At 38.3% G+C, this 20,377-nt stretch overlaps 2 protein-coding genes across 2 annotated transcripts; both read right to left on the bottom strand.

Moving 5' to 3' along the window:
• Positions 1-15,659: 15,659 nt before the first annotated feature.
• LOC107796663 (early nodulin-like protein 17) lies at positions 15,660-16,547 on the bottom strand. The gene is made up of 2 exons (XM_016619456.2): positions 16,236-16,547; positions 15,660-16,148 (listed from the first exon to the last, which is right to left on the bottom strand). The coding sequence occupies exons 1-2, from the start codon at positions 16,387-16,389 to the stop codon at positions 15,808-15,810; spliced, it is 495 nt and encodes a 164-aa protein (XP_016474942.1). The 5' UTR covers positions 16,390-16,547; the 3' UTR covers positions 15,660-15,807.
• Positions 16,548-16,698: 151 nt separating this feature from the next.
• Positions 16,699-19,948, bottom strand: LOC107796662 (uncharacterized). The gene is made up of 2 exons (XM_016619454.2): positions 19,251-19,948; positions 16,699-18,681 (listed from the first exon to the last, which is right to left on the bottom strand). The coding sequence occupies exons 1-2, from the start codon at positions 19,832-19,834 to the stop codon at positions 17,637-17,639; spliced, it is 1,629 nt and encodes a 542-aa protein (XP_016474940.1). The 5' UTR covers positions 19,835-19,948; the 3' UTR covers positions 16,699-17,636.
• Positions 19,949-20,377: the final 429 nt, after the last annotated feature.

The raw sequence follows: 20,377 nt of genomic DNA, 5'->3' as shown, positions 1-20,377 counted from the left end.
TGACTTACTGTTGATTAATAACTGCATACTGCCAATACTAACAATGGCATATTTTTAGTCCTTCAAAAGAAATCCCCTATTTGTCCTTAGCAACATAATGGTAACATATAGACCGTCCTAACTTTTTTATCTATAGATGGTTTTCCTGATATTTCGTACTATCACACCCCTTAGGTTGCGACCCTTCCTCGGACCTTGCGTGAATGCGGGATGCTTTGTGCACTGGACCGCCTTTTTTCCAGCTGCGTTTTGATACTTGTAACATTTTAAAATTTCAATTTTCTCTAGAGAAAAACAAGACTCCTCATTATGTTCTATTTCTAAAGAAGAAAAGGAAAAGGTCTTTCAGTGGAGGAGAGGGAGTTGTATATGGAGGGAAAACAGGAGATATTGATAGTTTCTACTTTGACTTGGTTTAAAAACCAAAATGCTTCTCCCTTTATTATGAAGTTATAGTTTGGTCCACTTCATAAAAATCTGACCAATATAGGCAGTTTTTCACTTCATAAGAACTTCAAGTTGTATATGGAGGGAAAACAGAAAGGTAGAAGACATTATTAGCTTCTATTTTGACTTAATTTAAATATTTTCTCCCTTCTTCATAATGATAGTTTGGTCCACTTCATAAAAACCTCAGCTGTTTGGTAAACTATAATTCAGTTTTGCTTGGACCAGACAGGACCACTATTTTTTTTCCTATTCAGTGGGTGTTATCCGCTTTGGAGCTCAAACATATTTGCATTTCAAAAAGGCAATTTAATTTTCAAAATTCAAATATAAGACTTATGGTTAAGAATGAAGATACACTTACCACCCACCGTAGAAAAGGATGTCGCCTAAAGTTTATGAGTTCATCTAAACTCATAACTTTAATGAGTATAGATATATATGTATAAAAAATTATTAAAATTCTACCAAATATCATATTTGGACTCATAGTTTTAATAGTATAATGAGTTTGGTACAAGTTTGAACTTTGAACCTATTCAATTTAAATCCTGGATCCGTCTGTCTCACCACACCCTTAGTTAGTGATCAGACGGTCCACAATTCAAGTATTTCTCTCGGGCTACTGCGCAATAACTTCTAAAAGAATTCGATTACCTAACTTCTTAGAACTAAAAAATATATACAATAATTTTTCCTTTAAAAATTATTAGCAAGGAGTGTGAACTGGGGAAAGACTCAATTCGTAAAATGGTTAAACATAATCGCAATCCTTAGCGCATTATTAATTGCAAAAAATATTGTTGATTACTTAAATATTTTAGACCATCCGTAGGGCGATTACGCCTTACCAGAGCAATATTCGCTAGATAGTATATTTTTATTGTTGATAGTGAAATTTCAATGTTAGACTTTACGTGTGTTATCTTTTCATCTTCCAGAAGAGAATGTCAATGGCATTTAAATATATTGTGCACTGGCTTTAAATAAACAATTGTTAGATATTTTCAAACAAAAATCTGATTAATTAGTTAGTTAAAATCTTTTCAGCAGATTTGTTTTTGCGATATTGCTACGCACATTGGAGTTCCCTTGTATAATCCAAACTATGGAATTAGCAAAAAGTTGGTAGATTGTCTTTTCAAATATGGTAAAAGGATTCCTCGAGATTCTGTGATCCTTAGCAGGACTTTTGCGATTTACTAAATAATATATACTTTTTAAATTCCTTTCATCTCCAACATGTTTTGATAATTTGCCTAATTATAATACATTATCCTTTCCTGATATATTGTTTTCCTCTAATCTCATAATATAGGAGATTAGAGCAATGTTAGGCACCCAACAATTAAGTTATTCATGAGCTGGGACCCGCTTAACTTAGTTGGGTTAGAGAGAGTGTGGTAATCCCTCCGTTAATTTGCCACACAAATACTAAGATACGTGCAAGACCACAAATTTAAAAAAATAAAAAGTTTAAACTTAATTGTTTAAATATATTAATGTATTAGTGTTTGGGCACGCGCATTGCGTATTTATCCATATCAATGAATATAATTTTTTTAAAATATTATATCAATATTATCAAAAAGTAATTTTTGAGTGACAAAAAAATAAAGAAAAGTTCTTGATGACTTATGATATCCGGATATGTATTAGCTTGTTTCAAAAAGTCAAAACACCTTCAAGGTGGCAAGAAGGCTATAAAAAATATTTGCATGAACATAAAAAATAAAAAAAATAAAAAAAGTGTTTAGCCATGTAGGCTCTCTGATCTTTATAGCAGACGTCATTAAACTCACATTGCCACAAGCGCCTCCTCTAACTTGTTGCAATACCACTGAGTATCCAAAGTCATCACCATATCGAACTTATTAGATATGTCATCCATATTGGCAAATGATTTGTTAGGATCATAACGTGACCCAAGATTGCAAAGTTATCTTGCTATATTACCACTGACGAAAAGCTAGCCAATAAATTAGTACTACTATATTTTAGCATGCTTATAGAACAATATGTCTATCAAATATTATTAATAGTATTTTTATCTGGAATATAGTATGATTATTCTTTTTAATATAGTATGATTATTCTTTTTGGAACAAAATTATAGAAATAGAGTCGTATAAACCGGAATGGAGGGAATAATAGATTGGATTCGTAGGTAGGCTTAGTTTGTAATAGACTAGAGACGGACTAAACTTTGCACTGTAATTTAATTTTGATTTAGCACCCAAAATCGTAAACTATCTAATAGAAAAAATGGACCATTAAATCCTAACTAGAAACTAAGATATCCCCTTTGAATAGAATATTATACCTCTTTTCTTTTCCAATGGTTTTAATTAGGGGTGGGCGTAAAATCCGGAGAATCGAATTTCGAACCGAACCGAATTAATTTAGTATTTCGGTATCGATTTTTTCGATATTTCGGTATACTTCGGTACATATTGCGGTATTTCAGTATTTCAGTACGGTATTCGGTATTGAGTTTTTAATATTTTGGTATACCGAAATTTTTGAGTCCAAGTCCCCACCTCTATCTCTATTTCTATTTTTCAGCCCAATAAACCTAAGCCCAACACCCCAAGCCCCCTAATTCCCTAATCCCTTAACGCCTAGCGGCCTCTCTTAAGCTCAAAGACTTACGACAACAGGCATTTTCGGTTTTTTTCCCCTTTTGTATATCTTTTTCTAAGTTTGCCTTTGAGTCAAAGCAGCTCTTGATGAAATCAAAGCATAAGAGAAAATACATTTATGTGCACAAAGAGGTTGAATTCTTAGCAGGAGAGACGTTAGGCATAATCTTGGGAGATTTGAAAGACTTTGGTATGATACTGAAATCGTACCGAACCAAATAAGAAAATATTGAACTGTACCAAACTATGCACAATTGATATACCGAATACCGAAGTACCGAACGCCCACCCCTAGTTTTAACTGCTTCCCAAGTCATAACTAACTAATAGATTATATGTATCCCTGTTATGTTTTGATGATCTAACAAACTTAATGATAAGAACCTAATAAGGAACCTGTTACACATTCTCAAGTACTTAAAGAACAGCAAGTCTCAAGTCGGGGACGTAGTTCAACTCTTCAGAGTCAAAGGAACAACAGAGGAAACAAATGGCCATCAGTTCCCTTGGTGACAGTACAAGTCAACTCCTCACAGTTGTAAAGTTGTTTCCTGCACACGCAACAGTGCAAAAACAGTGCAGTAATCAACTTTATGGGGAATTCTCTTTACCTAACTTGCTTGCATCATTTAAGTGATGTCACAAATGAATTATTAACATCAAGCAAAGGCAAAACAAAACACTTGCACATTCAGAATCGATCAAGCATTCTCTCAAGTCTGTGTCAATCTTGCAAGTGATTCTCAGGGGCATCAAGAACAAACAACAACATAACGAAGGGCCGGTTTCCTGTATTGAGTCATTACATGTCCTTAGCTGTGTTGCACCTTTGTTAAAGTACTTTACTTGTAATTCTTACTTAGCTTAGTTAGAAGTATTGTATAGGAAAGTTTTGTAAAATTATAAGTCTTGTGTTTGTGTCTTGGCTAGAGTTAGTCGAGTTGTAAGTCTTTGTAATAGAGTTATTACAAAGTGGCTTGTAATAGAGTTGTTACAAGTTAGTGAGGGATTAAGAGGTTAATTCCTAGGTTACAATAGGTTGTAATCTAAAGTTTGCTCAGTAGTGAAGTTGAAATCCTACAAGGGTAGGTCGTGGTTTTTAATCCCGTGAGGTGGGAGTTTTTCACATAAAATTTCTTTGTGTTATTTACTTACTACCGATTTGCATGCGTTCTGTGGGAACTTATAGAAAATCTGGTTCTCTACATAGTTTGGAGGACCCTTAGTTTCTATCAATTGGTATCAGATCAGGTTCTTTCTAAAAGGTTAACACCTAGAAAGGATCTTCATCATAGATACTCCACCAAACTTCGATGAAGGACAATCAACGTACACACCACCTAGATTCAATGGCCAATACTATGGTTGGTGAAAAACAAGAATGCATGATTTCATCATGGCTGAGGACTCAGAGTTGTGGAATGTAATTTGTGATGGGCCTTTTGTTCCCATGAAAATTGTTGATGAGGGAACAGCTACAGTCCCAAAAATGAGAAAACAGTACAATGATGCTAACAGAAAGGCTATTGAGAAGCATTTCAGGGCAAAAAAGATTCTTGTTTGTGGCATCGGACCACATGAATAAAATCGCATCTCAGCTTGTCAAAGTGCTAAGGAGATCTGGGAAGCTCTTCAAATAGCACACGAAGAGACAACTCAAGTCAAGCAGTCGAAGATCGACATGTTGACAACTGCGTATGAGCTCTTCAGAATGAAGGACGACGAGTCCATTCAGGACATGCACACTTGCTTCACCTCTATCATCAATGAGCTTCACTCACTGGGAGAAATTATTCCCAGGAATAAACTTGTCAGGAAAATACTTAGTATATTACCTGGTTCCTAGGAAAGCAAGGTAAACGCCATCACAGAGGCAAAGGATTTGCAGAAGCTGACCATTGATGAACTCATTGGTAATCTAAAAACATATGAAATGAAGAAGAAAAAGGACAATGAGAGAAGAGAGCCCCAAATAGGGAAGAACCTGGTCCTCAAGAAAGAAAAAAATGACTCAAGTGGTGAGAATGCCGACATGGCTTACCTAACAAAGAGATTTCAGAAAATGGTTCGCAGAAATAGAGGTATTCCAAAAAGGGATAGCTCTAGCAAGCCAGGAGGCTATGACCTATGTCATAAGTGTGGGAAATCAGGACATTTCATCAAGGATTGCCCCCTCCTTAAGCAAAATCAGTACAAACACAACACAGACAAAGCAGTCAAGAGGAACCAGGTTCCTAACAAAAAGTTCAAGAGAAAGGATGTCGCTGACAATATTGTGAAACAAGCTCTTGCTGCATAGGGAGACTCCTCCGGCGAATCTGGAGATGATGATGATCAAGGTGACAACTCCATGATGGCAGTAGAAAGTGAAGCAGCTGAATATGATTCCATATTTGCTCTAATGGCTAAATTAAATGAGGATGAAGATGAGGTAAACTTTCTGGATGTTCAAAGAAATCTGAAATCCTATTCTCAAAAGAAGCTTATAACTTTGGCTAATGTTTTAATTGAAACTTATCACAGTATCATTAATGATAAAAATACGCTAACCACGGAACTAGGAGAAATAGAACACGAGAGAGATGATCTAGTGGTGGTTGCAGTTAATCTAAGAGATACCATTGAGAGTTTAAAAAGGGGAAAGGATATTTTGACTAAGAGAATTGTAAATATACAGCATGAGAGAGATGACCTATTGGTAGTAGTTGTAGACCTAAAGGAAACAATTGAGAAACTAAGAAGGGAAAGTAGGCCTATGAACACTCAAAGGGAAAGGAAGTTGAAAGTGAGGCACACCTTAGCCTTGAAAATGAGCTAAAATCAGTGAAATCTAGTCTGTGTGTTGAGCTTGAGAAAAACAAACAACTTCAGGAAGATCTAGGTAGAGTGAAGAGTGAACAGGCAGGGAATCGGGTTCCAAAAAAGAAAAAACCCCTTACAAACCACACAACAAGTATGTTACTATTGCTGATAACTGGCTCTGCACTCACTGTGGTAATACTGGATATTTCAAGAAAACATATGAAGTCGGATTCCAGTCCCAGCAGAAAAATAAAGTTTTTGCTGAAAAAGTAACTATTGCAAAAAAAACTGCTTCCTCATATGACAAACACATATTGCCTGCTTGGAAAAAAAGAACTTTGATTCACCTATTTCCTCATTACAAGGGACCCAAACTTGTTTGGGTTCCTAAGTCTAATCATTGATTCTCTTGTGCAGGGAGCAGTGAAAGGAAGCATCCAAAGATGGTACATGGATAATGGCTGCTCGAAGTATATGACTGGAAGCACTAATGATTTCCTTTCACTCAAAGCCCTACAAAGAGGGAGTGTATCCTTTGGAAATGGCAAAAAAGGATACAATCTTGGAGTAGGAAGAATTGGAAAGTCTCTCACTCACTCAATCGAAAAGGTGTATTACGTGAATGGCCTGAAGTATAGTTTGCTGAGTGTCTCTCAGATCTGCGACAAAGGCAACAAGGTGGAATTTGTGTCAAAAATCTGCACAGTCACAAATTTTGTGACTGGTGATGTGATCCTGATGGCAAAAAGATACAAGAACATCTATGTCGTTGATTTTGAGTCACTACATAATGGGGATCTCACGTGTCTGAGTGTTGTGGATGATGATGCTGAACTATGGCACAGAAGGTTAGGCCATGCAAGTTTTACATATCTGAACAAGTTGGTCAGGAAGGACCTAGTTAGTGGATTGCCTAAGTCAAGCTTCAAAGATCACAAGGTGTGTGATGCATGTGCAAAAAGAAAGTAGATCAAGTCCTCCTTCAAATCCAAAAAGGAAGTAAGCACCTCAAGGCCAATTGATCTCCTCCATATGGATCTATGTGGACCTATGAGAGTGCCAAGTAGAGGAGGAAAAAAGTACATTTTCGTCATTGTGGATGACTACTCCAGGTTCATATGGACCTTGTTCCTCAGAACCAAAGATGAGACATTTTCAGTATTTGTTGCCTTTGTCAAAAAGATTCGAGTAAAGATGAGTCATAATGTTGTGAGTATAAGATCTGATTATGGTACAAAATTCGACAATGCAAAGTTCGACGAGTTCTGTGCTAAAAATAGTATAAATCATAATTTTTCAGCTCAAAGAACACCTCAACAAAATGGTGTCGTGGAGAGAAAAAATAGAACTCTTGAAGACATGGGTAGGACAATGTTGATTGATAGTGGTGTTGCAAAAGGTTTCTAGGCAGAGACAGTCAACACTGCATGCTACTTAGTGAACAAGGGCATGATCAGGTCCCTCCTGAACAAAACCCCGTATGAACTGCTGAATGGGAGAAAACCTAAGCTAACACACTTGAGGACATTTGATTGCAAATGCTTTATCCTCAACAATGGTAAGGAAGCTCTGGGAAAGTTTGATGCCAAGAGTGATGAAGGAATATATTTTGGATATGCATCACATAGCAAAGCCTACAAGGTATACATCAAAAGAACTCAATGTGTTGAGGAAAGCATACATGTGATCTTTGATGAAGCACAACACCCTCTTGGAAAAGATGCACATGATAAGGCTGATCAAGATTGAGAGTTATCAAATGTCCCTGGTGAAGTTATTGACATGGAAAATGGAAAGGCCGATATGATGAGTCAGGTCAAGGAATCAAATGACAATGGCACAGCTGAATCTCCAGCTAACATAGAGGAACTTGGTCCCTCAATCACAATAACTGAAGCATAAAACAGAGTTGTGGATGATGTACATGGAACTCCAGCTGTTGAGGTGAGGAACATGACACATGGATCATATAAAGAAGAATCTGGAACCTCTCATAATGAGACTCAGGTGTCCAACTGGAAGCACAAAAGCTCACACCCTCTTCTAAATATGGTCACCCCTATTGACTCAGGAATTCAAACTATATCAAAGTCTAGAAACTCACTTGCCTTCTCTGCATTTCTCTCTCAAATTGAGCCCAAAAATATCAAAGAAGCATTGAAAGATGTTGACTGGATTACGGCTATGCAAGATGAGCTTCATCAATTTGAGAGGAACAGTGTATGGCACCTGGTTCCTCGACTTGCTAACAGAACTGTCATAGGAACAAGGTGGGTATTTAGAAACAAACTTGATGAGTTTGGAAACACCACAAGAAATAAGGCAAGGTTAGTAGCTCAAGGGTACAATCAAGAAGAAGGAATTGACTATGATGAAACTTATACTCCAGTTGCTCGAATGGAGGCCATCAGAATCCTTATTTCCTTTGCATATCATATGGAATTCAAATTATTTCAAATGGATGTCAAAAGTTCATTTCTGAATGGCTTTCTGAAAGAAGAACTTTTCGTCAAGCAACCGCCTGGTTTTGAGTGCCATGAGCATCCTGAGCACGTGTTTAAACTTGACAAGGCATTATATGGACTGAAGCAGGCTCCTCGTGCATGGTATGAAAGGTTGTCCAAGTTTCTTCTAGACAAGAGGGAAAATTGACAACACCTTATTTCTGAAGAAGCGGGAGAGGAACTTGCTCATAGTGCAAGTCTATGTTGATGACATTATCTTCGGAGCAACAAATGACTCTTTGTGTGAGAAATTTGCAAGACTCATGGGAAGTGAGTTTGAAATGAGCATGATGGGGGAATTGAATTTCTTCTTGGGTCTACAAGTCAAGCAAACTCCTAGGAGCACAATGATAAGTCAGCAAAAGTACATCAAAGAGCTTCTGAAGAGATTTGAGATGGAGAGTTCAAAGATCATTGATACACCTATTTCCATTGCCACTCGCCTGGATATAGATGAACCTGGTTCTCTTGTAAATGAGACTATGTATAGAGGCATTATTGGCTCACTTCTGTATCTCACAGCAAGTAAACCAGACATTTTTTTCAGTGTAAGACTATGTGCTATGTTTTAATCCAATCAAAAGGAGTCTCATATGAAGGATGCAAAGAGAATTCTGAGGTATCTCAAAGGAACGCAGGACCTGGTTCTCTACTATCCCTCAGGAGATAACTTTGACTTAATAGGGTATGCTGATGTTGACTATGCTGGTTATCTAGTGGATAGGAAAAACACTTCTAGTATGGCACATTTTTTGGGTTCGTGTCTAATCTCATGGGGTACAAGAAAACAAAACTCAGTGGCCCTTTCAACTGCTGAAGTTGAGTATGTAGCAGCTGCCTCTTGCTGTGCTCAACTTTTGTGGATCAAGCAGCAACTAGAAGATTTCGGTGTGTTTTTTGATTGTGTGCCCTTACTATGTGACAACACTAGTGCTCTCAACATGGCAAAAAATCCAGTTCAACATAAGAGAACAAAGCATATTGATGTGCGACATCACTTCCTCAGAGACAATGTTGAGAAAGGTCTCAACTGCATGAAGTTTTACAGCACAGAAGATCAAATTACAGATATCTTCACCAAAGCACTGAGCAGAGAGCACTTTGAAAAGAATCGTTTGGCACTAGGATTGATCAAATCTAGCTAGGGACCTGGTCCCTTGGTGATTGGCTATGAAAGAAATTTACATGTAAAATAGCTAAAAAGTGTTTTCTGGCAAAGTCTAACTCATCTTTATACCATTGTATGTAGACACGCATAACGATTACAGAGCAAGCAAGTAGCCAATAATATTGCATTTCAGTCAAAAGGATGAAGTTCATATTTAAAAAATCTATCATGGAACCTGGTTCCTTTGATACAGGTTAGTAGTTTCTATGTACTCTCATCCACATTTTTTTAATGGCTGAAATTGTGCCACGTCATTAAAATTTCAATCCTTTCTTTCTCTCTCTTTTTGGAACTCAAGGGTCTTACCCGTTATGAAATGACTCGTCTACCCAACTTGATACCCATTCCTAACCGGGTCCCTCACCCCTCTTAAATAACCTGTCTCATGGTCACTGTCATAACTGTTCACATCAAAGCCAAAAATTCCCTTTTTTTATCAAACCAAACACTCTCTTCTTCCATCAAACTCTCACTATCCTCCACCGTGTCTGAAAATATGGAGACTCAGACTGTTCCAAGCATCGTCCCCACTGTGTCATCACCCATTGAAACCCCAGTGCTAGAACCTACAATCCCTACACCATCTAGTCCAAAACCTAAGCTAGAGTCACAACCACCTACTGGTTCCTCTCCAACTCAGTCGAGCACTGGCTCTCATAGGAGTCGCAAAACCTCGACTCCCAAGAAATTTGTGGCAGCAACCTCTCCTTCTATCTCGGCAAAAAAAATGATAGAAACAGATACAGTGGCGAAAAAAGACAATCAGGAAATTTCTAGTCGACCAGTGGAAGAATGTTCTGAGATGCAAGGAGTGGGTTGTAATAGTGATGAATCGGCAAAGACTACCCCAGGTCTTGATTTGAATGTCGACGAGTCTACAGGTAATGCTCTTCTTATGTCTTCTGAGTTTTTTTTGGGTTCGCAAGAACAAGAGGCCATAGAGAATATATTGTCAATCGTTGCTGAGGGCTATGTAGTTGGTGAGTATGAAGGCGTGTCTGAAACAAATGGGTCTAAGGGGGGAGGTGATAGTCTACTGGTGGAGGGAAGGGAACTGGTGCCTGTCAAAAATCTGGCACTAGACAGTACTACTGGGGAACTTCCTGAGGGACCTGATCCCTCCACACAAGACGAGCACTATGATCCTACTTGGGATAAAAATCCATGTTCTTCTAAATAACCCCATGTCAGTATGGATCCCGCTCCCTCTCCTCATTTCTATGCTGAGCTATTAGCCATTGTTCCTCCCAAGATGAGATCTCTGTCTGAAAAGGAAAGCGAAGGGAGTGAAAATGACTATGACAATGTGGCTCTTGCGAGTTTCATCAAGGCTAGAAGTAGTCAGGCAACTCCCCAAGATTCAACTTCTAAGAGACCTATCACTAGGTTGCATAAGAAGGAAGAACTTGAGTCAGTTTTAAGGAAAAGCAAAAGGTAAAAGAAGAAGAGGAGATTGGTGAAATATGGAAAGGTTGTAAATGAGAAGGTAGTGCCTCCTACACTAGTTGTTGATGTTAATGATGAGGTAGAAGAGGAACCTGGTTCCTTGGTTCGTAAGTCCTCAAAGAAACTAACTGTTCCAAAGTCCAAAAATAAGTCATCTGTGAGTGAAATGGACTTGAGCAAGGTTGAGGGTGAAAAGTCTTGTGAAAAAGTAGCTGAGAAATCTGGTGAGAGAGTGGTTGAGGAGTCTGGGAAGAAAGTGACTGAAGAGTTGGTTGAACAAGTATCTGAGAAAATGGTGTTTGAGAAATTTGCTGAGAAAATAAAAAGTGCAAGACAATTAGTGAAAAGGAAGGTTGGTGCCAGTGAAGAACCTGGTTCCTCCAAGAAGGCCAAGGTTGGTGCAACCCAGGATGCTGAAAGGGAAAAACTGAGAATCCAAAAAGTACTGTGGGGCCGTACATTTGCCCCTGATATTCTGGATATGTCAGGAATGCGTGATCTCGCCCAAGTCACACCTCAAATTGGGGATATGAAGCGGTCGATTGCAATAATAATACCCAACTAGGAGTCGGGATCGAATCCACAGGGAGCGTAGATGGGATTAGTGGTATGTATTTGGTCTAAGCACGTGAATTGTCTAAGTTGCACTTCCACAAACTTTGTTTTTATTTTACTTCTAAAATTATACTAAGGATTGCAATTGAAAAATATGAAACTAAAGAAGAATGTTTTTGTTGTTGTTTTGCAAATATGTAAAAGGTCTAGGGCTTTGACTTCTACCTAGGTGTTTGCCTAACGGGTTGTGGGCTTTAGAGCGAGTTTCGTTGGTCGGGGTGTAATATATCAATCAACACTCAAATACCCACTCAATACCTCTCGGTAGGAGAGTGGTTTTGCCCAATTTGGCTTTCGGCTTTCTCAAGTCCAAATGGGTATTGAACTAAACAGTTGACAAATTGCTCAAGTCGGATTTTACTATCTCTAGGTTCAACCCTTTAATTGGGACTATCAATCTCTTGATTTCATCCCAAACTCTTGTTAGCCAAGTTTTCCTAGACTAAGTCTCTCTTTCTCAAGTAGAGATCAAGTCAAATAGGCTTGAACTAATGTTTGCAACCATTAATTCTACAATTATAGCAAGAACTAAGCTAAATAATATACACCCAACCATAAACAAGCCCTAAATTAAACACCCATTAGGTTCCCACACTAGGGTTGGGTCACAACCCTAGCTAGAAATTTAGCTGCTCAGAATGGGTATAGAGGAAAATAGAGAAAAAAAGATGATAAAACTCATATTGCAATATTAAAATATAAAAATCCAATGTTAAATCACTAAAGCTAAAGTTGTAAAAAGGGGTAAAGACAAATGGCTACAAAATTTTTAATATTCAAAAACTTAACCTAATTTCGTGAAAGTAGTCTATTTATACAAAGCTGGAATTTTTGGACAAAATTGCTCTTTCGGAGGTTCTGCGGCCGCATAATTCTGTGTGCGGTCCGCACTTTGCTTCAGCTCTTGACAGGAGTTGGATCTGCAGCTGCACAATTCTGCACCGCGGCCGTGTCTCTTGAGTTCTGCGGACCGCACAATTCTGGGTGCGGCAGCACATTTGATTTATACGGCCGCACAATTATAGTGCGGTCCGCAGTTCTTGTTGGGCTTGGAGTTGGAACTCTCTGAACCTTGACTTTTGCAGCCGCACAATTATTGTGCGGTCCGCACCTTACATTGTAACTCTGTTAATTCTTCTTCATGTTCTTCAACTCGACACAGAATTCTGCGGTCCGCACTTTAGCTTTTTGTGCTTGATTTTTGTCCTTGTTCAAAAGCACTCCTCTTGAGTTTGATTTCATCGTAATGGCTCATTTTCCAATACTCCTGCAAGTAAGCATACTTCATCAGTTTTCGGAAATTCCTTTAAATATTTTTGAACTAAAACAAAAGTCAAAAGGCGCAAATAAGTAGTCAAAATCCCCACTTATCAATGCACCAATTGGTGGAGATCTGTGAATTCCAATAGTGGACACATATGTTCACAACTGACAATCCCAAGGTATATGAGGAAGAAGTGCGTAGTTTCTATGCTGACTTCTTCACAGTAGAGGATGATAACATTTGTCTGAAAATGAACGGTGTTGATTTTGTGATAGACACTACTGTACTGGGAGCCATTTTAGGTGTGCCCATTTATGGGATGTCCTCCATTGAAGGGGTATGCTCTAAATATTTCACAAACGCCATTGTGAAGGATAAGGCAGTGCAGCAAGGGGAACGAGTACACAAGAAGGCTCTCCTTCCAGTGTACCAACTGCTATTCGAAATGGTGAACAAAGTTCTGCTCCCACGTGCTGAAAGACGCTCCATTACATAATGAGCAGACTTAGTTCTCATGGAAGCATTGGATGGCTACACCACTATAAACCTGCATGGTCTTATGATAGAGCACATGAAGAAAGTAGCAGAGTTCAAGGAAGATAATCATGGGTTGTCTTACGGGTTTCTCCTTACTAAAGTGTTTGAATTCTTCAAGGTTCGTTTGGGACATGCTAAAGTAGGAATTCGCAATCAATCTTTCTCCAAAATCACCCTTGAAGAGTGTGAGTGCATTAATAGGAGTGGAGGGGTTGGCAGCAATTCGACCATTTCTCAGCTGATCAACGCTCAAAATAGTGCCACTGAAGAAATAAGGAAGCTGAAGGCTCGGAATGCCATTCTCGAAGGTCAACTCAGTCAAACCCAGGAGGTAGTTGGTTCCAGTAGTGCCCAAAACATAGAGGTTGCCTGCCTGATAAAGGAAAATACTGCTCTCAGAAAACAGGTTGAGGACTTGAAGGAAAGTTTGCTAACCGAGCAAGGGTCTGCAAATGCTCGTATGGACATCCTTCTTAGAACCCTTGCCTCTTCCTCTACCTCCAGTGCTCCCCCTTCCAGTGCTCCTTAATAGCCGTCTTGTTCCCAGTGTCAAGTCCCTAGTGTCCGTCCTCTGTTTTTTGTCTTAATGATGTTTATGACTGGTACCTTTTGTTGTTTTTATTTTGTGGATGGTTTGGTAACAATGGAACTGCTCCCTGCTTAATTTTCAAAAATTAATGGACGTTTCATCCTTTTTGTCGTGTATGTCTTGCTCTTTTGCTCTATTTTTAGTCATGATTGTGCACACACATGTGGCATGAGTTAACCAAGCTAGACTTCTTTTTGCTTATTACTTGCTACTGATCTTTTTATGATGCCAAAAGGGGAAAATAATTGAGGGGGAACAAGCTGGGGGAACAGATTCAGGGGGAATACAGGAAACTGATCTACCATTCTGGTTCTTAGGGGAACTTCAATTATAAGTTTTTCATCATCAAAAAGGGGAAAATTGATAGGTTATATGTATCCATGTTATGTTTTGATGATCTAACAAACTTAATGATAAGAACTAGATAAGGAACATGTTACACATCCTCAAGCACTAAAGAACAACAAGTCTCAAGTCGGGGACATAGTTCAACTCTTCAGAGTCAAAAGAATAACAGAGGGAACAGATGGTCATTAGTTCCCTTGGTGACGGTACAAGTCAACTCCTCACGGCTGTAAAGTTGCTGCCTCCACACGCAACAGTGCAAAAACAGTGCATCAATCAACTTTATAGGGAATGCCCTTTACCTAACTTGCTTGCATCATTCAAGTGATGTCACAAATGAATTATTAACATCAAGCAAAGGCAAAACAAAACACTTGCACATTCAGAATCAATCAAGCATTCTCTAAGTCTGTGTCAATCTTGCAAGTGATTCTCAAGGGTATCAAGAACAAAGAACAACATAACGAAGGACCAGTTTCTTGTATTTAGTCATTACATGTCCTTAGCTGTATTGCACGTTTGTTAAGATACTTTACTTGTAATTCCTACTAAGCTTAGTTAGAAGTATTGTATAGGAAAATTTTGTAAAATCATAAGCCTTGTGTTTGTGTCTTGGACTCTTGGCTAGAGTTAGTCGAGTTATAAGTCTTTGTAATAGAGTTATTACAAAGTGGCTTGTAATAGAATTGTTACAAGTTAGTGAGAGATTAAGAGGTTAATTCCTAGGTTACAATAGGTTGTAATCTAAAGTTTGCTCAGTAGTGAAGTTGAAATCCTACAAGGGTAGGTCGTGGTTTTTAATCCCGTGAGTTGAGAGTTTTTCACGTAAAATTCCATTATATCATTTACTTACGTGCGTTTTATGGGAACTTATAGAAAATTTGGTTCTCTATATAGTTTGATTGACCCTTAGTTTCTATCACTAACAATCCAGTGCCTTTCCCATTTCCCTTCTCTGATCTCTCTGCCTCCACAACTTGCAAACTGAATACACATGGCATGAAGTAGTGGGCTGTGTTCGGTGCTATAGGTATCTAGGCCCATATGAATGACTGAATGGGCCTTGCCTAGAGTCCAACCCAGGTATACCAGAACCCTTTGTTTTGCCGGTACTATTTTGTTTTGAAATTTTAAATTAAAAATTTTAACGAAAAATGTCCGAAAAATTTATCTGGTGTCATTTCTATTTTATTTTTATTTTATTTTAATTCTTATTCTTATAGTAGAGAAATATAAACGGCAGTAAAAATGGAGTTCAAAGAAACAATAGCAGATTATAAGAAAAATCTGATACTAATTGAAATTAAAGAACAATAATGAATTGAAGAATGACATAATCAAAAATTCAAAATAACAAATACACACTTGACACTTGTGGTTGTGGCAGTTTCAGAATTTAATGGAGCTAAGATAGCACAACAATCTCAAAAAAGAAAGACCAAAACTTGCTAGATCCAAACGGAAAATGTCAATCCAAAAAAGGCGAAGCTGATGGCTAATAGTGACCCAAAACCGCACGCCGCCACCGGAGCAGTAGATTTTTTGGAGGAATGCTCAGCAGAAATGGCTGACTTCGGAGGAGATGGAAGAGGATGAACAACCACCGAAACCTTCATTCCGTTAAAGCAACCGCCAGTGCCACAAATGAAGTAATACCTCTGGGTCTTGTTCAGCATAATAAAGTCTTTTCCGCCGGTCCAATTCCCAAAAGCACCTTCTATTGTGCAGTTATCATATCCAGTCTTGTTCACTAAAAACACATTGTACTGTGACTTCTGATACCTAAACGCTGTAATAAAAAAGAGAGATGGACAGAGAAGTTAGAAAAGTAGTAACAAAGACGCAAAATATGTACTGCAAAGTGTATAATACGTACAGATATAGTCACCAACGTAGAAGGTTTGGTTGTTCGCCCAAAGGGTGTAATTGATGCCAGGGTTCCAGCCTTTGTTAGCTCCGACGATGTGGTCGGTGGCGTTGACGGTGGCAGCGGCGGCGAGGAGTAGGAAGAAGAGAACAGAGAGAGCCATGTTGATAAACCTAAGTGACAGAAGCTCTGAGCTGGACGTGACTGGTTAATGGTTGGTTGAGGAAATAGCCAGCTGAGCTAGTCCTACTTTATGGCTGTACTTGGCCCAGCCACCATTATATACACATCCAAAGCAAATTAGATGACCGTTATCCATTTGTTATTTTTATGGGAATAAATAATATAGTTTCTATAAATTATGATGTATATTTATTTGATTTTCTTTCCAAAAGTAGTGTTTGTTTTTACTCTTTTTAGACTCTGGAGACCACCAAAACATTTGGAATCATGCGTAAAATGTAAATGCCAATTGAATAATGCAAGCGGGAGGGATAAAATCACATTCAATGAGTATGTTAGTACACCCAGTGTGGAGAGAGCCACGCTTCAATCACGTTGCAAGTTGCAGCGATGATTATTACTTAACTCACCTTTGCAACTTTCTTGATGGGAATAAAGTAATACTACTATGCTATATTAGGCCAATTCCACCACAGGGCACTTCATCTTTCTCGATTCCCCTAATACCGCAATCTGCGGTATGTGTTCGCAAAAAGCAATGAGAAGTCTGTCCCCGTATCTCGATGTGCACTCTTTCTAATCAACTCCATACCCAAGAATTGAGTAGGATAACTTAGATTTATATACCTATATCCAATTTAGCAACCTAGCAATCTAAACTATTCAACTGCATGGTATATTATAGTTCAGTAAGGATTCACCGGATGCCTTTATCTACAACAATCTGAACTTCATTCTTGGATTATATGAAGACCGCAGACCCGAAGACATGGCCCAGTGCTGGCATCAGTTACTGAAGCAAAATCATACAGAAAATGAACACCAAATGTCACTTATATGAGGCATGGCTTGTCATATCGGACGTTGATGAACCAATATGAAAGGCAACGCAATGACCGAGATTTTGTCAAGGTTGACAACGTAACAGATTTGGCAATGCTGAAATGTTCTTGGAAAAACGTTCTTATGGCAAACCATATATAGCATGAAATTAGTTATCCATGTCCTCCCAAGCACATCCCTACTAGGCCACTCGGGCAGCCATATCAACGATCTAGAGAATACTCTGGCAAATTCGGCCAATTATCTTTAGAAGCAACCAAGCCAATGCTAACCCGGTCCCAGCATAACAAATCTACATAAACTTGCACGGTCAAAGATTTATGGGTAGCTTCTAAAGGCATCCATCAGGCTCGGATGAGCTACAATATTTCAACCATCATTTAATTACCTTCTACCTTTTTCACTTCTGATCACCCTGTGCGTCGGATGCTTTGTCAGTCTCCCCTTTTTAGTATGTTTAGGATCTCTCACATCTCGTTGCCCTCTTGGACCAGTTGGTATCTGTAAGAACTTCAGGAGACCTGGGTCATCAAGAATTCCACCGGATTTCATCTCTGAATATAACTCTCTTGCCTGGGAGAATAACCTGCACTCCACAAGTCCTCCCACCAAAAGAGAATAATGTGCAGACTGGGGCACTACCTCATACTGCTTCATCTCTGCCCATATCTCCAATGCATTTTCAGGCTGCTTCAACTTCAAAAAACTATCAAGAATTAAGAGAAAGGTGTCCCTGTTTGGACCAACTTCAGCTCGTTTCATAGAGTTAAGAACTTCAATAGTTCCTTCTAGACTTGCACCTGCAAGAAATGCATGGTATGTTTCAATAGTTGGACTGATATTGTCTTCCTCCATCAGAGCTAATATACTTCTCGCCTCACCCAACTTAGATGATTCACATAGAGGACGTATCATCAAGTTGTATGTACTAGAATTGGGACGTAAACCCATATGTTTAACTTTATCAAGAATTTTAAGAGCTTCCTTCACACAATTCTCACAAGTCAGTACATATATCAAAGCGTTATACACCTCCAGGCCTGGAACCCAGCCCCGTTTCTGCATTTCATCATAAAGTCTAAGTGAATCGAACAAATTTCTAACCTTGGAGAAGCAGGAAATCATGTGAGTATAAGAAGTACCATTTGGTTCAATACAACACTTGGACATTTCTCGCCATATCCTTTTGGCTTCAAATACATCAACCATAATATTGCACCATCCATTAAGGATAATATTAAAACCATCAATTTCCAAGGGGAATAGCTTTTTATTAATAAACATGAATTGTTCAGCTTCTTCAATAAAGCCATGCTTACAGAGAGTACTCAAGAATGTCAGCAATATTCTCTGATCAGGAGACATACTGAACTTCTCCATTATCTGGAATGTCTGTATAGCTTTACCGGCATTATTTGCAGCGGCATATCTGTTGGAATATCATGAATGACAATGTTAAACATCTTCTTAAGCAATTAATCATCTTACTCAAACTATTGCATAGCATTTTTCTCAGTAGTTTATCGGGAATATCATGGGGACGGATGCACAATTTATGGTACGGGTTCAGCAGAACCCAGAAGCTTTAGCCTAGACCCCATATATGTGTTGAGAAATCCACTAAATATGCACATACAAAAAACTGCGAATCCAGTAAGATAAATGAATTGTGGGTTCGGTGGTACCTTAATTCTGAAAAAAACATGAATGACTAGGCCTACAAAAACTATGAAACAACTTTTCTAGCTAGATAGAGCTATCAAAGGGTAACATTTTTTTGTGAGACTACTGATATCTACCAATTAATGCTTGAATTCAACGACCTAGTTAACAGTGGCTTCTCAGCAATTATGTAGATGAACTCACAAAAATTACAGAAATCATATTACAAAGGTTACTCTGCATGAAAATGAATGACTTCACATTTCACTCAATGGTATGCGTCAAAAACATGGGAAAAGGAAATCAAAAAATAAAATAAAAAAGATAAGTTTTTACCTATCAATCATGACGAGGACCGCCTCTTGAATATCTATTGACATCTGAAGAAGATCTCGAATCAAAGACCAGGCAGTACTGAACTTACCATGGTTGCCCAGAATCCATATCATCAAACACCACGTGTTTTCCTCCAGGCATTTGCATTTCTCACCCCATTTGAATAGCAAATAAGCCAACTTCCACAGGTTTCTCAACTCCCAAATCACCAAAAAGACCACGTCATTGTTTGGTTTAGCACAGCATTCATCAAGAAACAACATGGCTTCATCACCAGAACCAAAATCATTGGCCTTCTGTATAATCCCAACAAATTGGCTAACATCAAGTTGAGATTTTTCGCGCAATGTGTCCACATACTTATCGAAATTGATGATTTCGTAGCAAGTTGAATTGCCGGAGCTGAAGAAAGGGGGCTTGGCTGGTGTAGTATGACAGGTTCTGACAAATGGTTGACGAAATGCCCCAAAGAAAGGTTGTGAAGCAAACAAGGAAGGATACTGAGGAGCTATAGAGCCGATTATATGCTTAAAAGCGAGAGGGCGAGTTTTGTAGATCCTTAGTGCAAGACAGAGCAACCGCATTATTTCTCAGTTAAACCCGAGAAATCTCCATCGTTCCTTCTGCTGTTTTTTGTGGAAGTAGTGGCGCAAACAAACCTCAGTTAGCTCAAGTCTACAGAAGCCATTGGATTTTACAATTGGACACCATTATTCTAAGCCCAAAACCAATTTGATCAGGCCCAGGGATTACTGTTTGACTTTTCGAGTGTAATTGACACTAGGTAGCTACTTTTAAGCATGTTGTTTAAAATGTATTCATATTTTATAATTTTATAATTATTTAAATATTAGTCAATTTCGCTCAAATTTCAGAACACGACATCGTAGAGTTTAAATCTCAAAATTTAAACTTCAGTTCAAAAATTGTATTCTGAAGTTCGTATCTTATGTCCTGAATTTTAAATTAGTAGTTCAGAAATTCAGGACACTTAGTCCTGAATTTCAAATTAGCAGCTCAAAAATTCAGTTAGAATCCTGAATTTTCAAATTCAGGATACTTAGTCCTGAAGTTTGGGTGAATTGACTAATCTTTAAATACATTGTAAATTATAGATATATTTTAAA

This window comes from Nicotiana tabacum, chromosome 4, assembly GCF_000715075.1.
Source record: "Nicotiana tabacum cultivar K326 chromosome 4, ASM71507v2, whole genome shotgun sequence".
Taxonomy (NCBI): domain Eukaryota; kingdom Viridiplantae; phylum Streptophyta; class Magnoliopsida; order Solanales; family Solanaceae; genus Nicotiana; species Nicotiana tabacum.
This window is presented reverse-complemented; position numbering and strand designations above follow the sequence as displayed.

Coding starts and splice junctions, on each gene's coding strand:
- LOC107796663 (XM_016619456.2), bottom strand. CDS start 16,389: ATGGCTCTCTCTGTTCTCTTCTTCCTACTCCTCGCCGCCGCTGCCACC. Junction 16,149..16,235: donor CTACGTTGGTGACTATATCT/GTACGTATTATA, acceptor TTTTTATTACAG/CGTTTAGGTATCAGAAGTCA.
- LOC107796662 (XM_016619454.2), bottom strand. CDS start 19,834: ATGCGGTTGCTCTGTCTTGCACTAAGGATCTACAAAACTCGCCCTCTC. Junction 18,682..19,250: donor GTCCTCGTCATGATTGATAG/GTAAAAACTTAT, acceptor ATATTCCAACAG/ATATGCCGCTGCAAATAATG.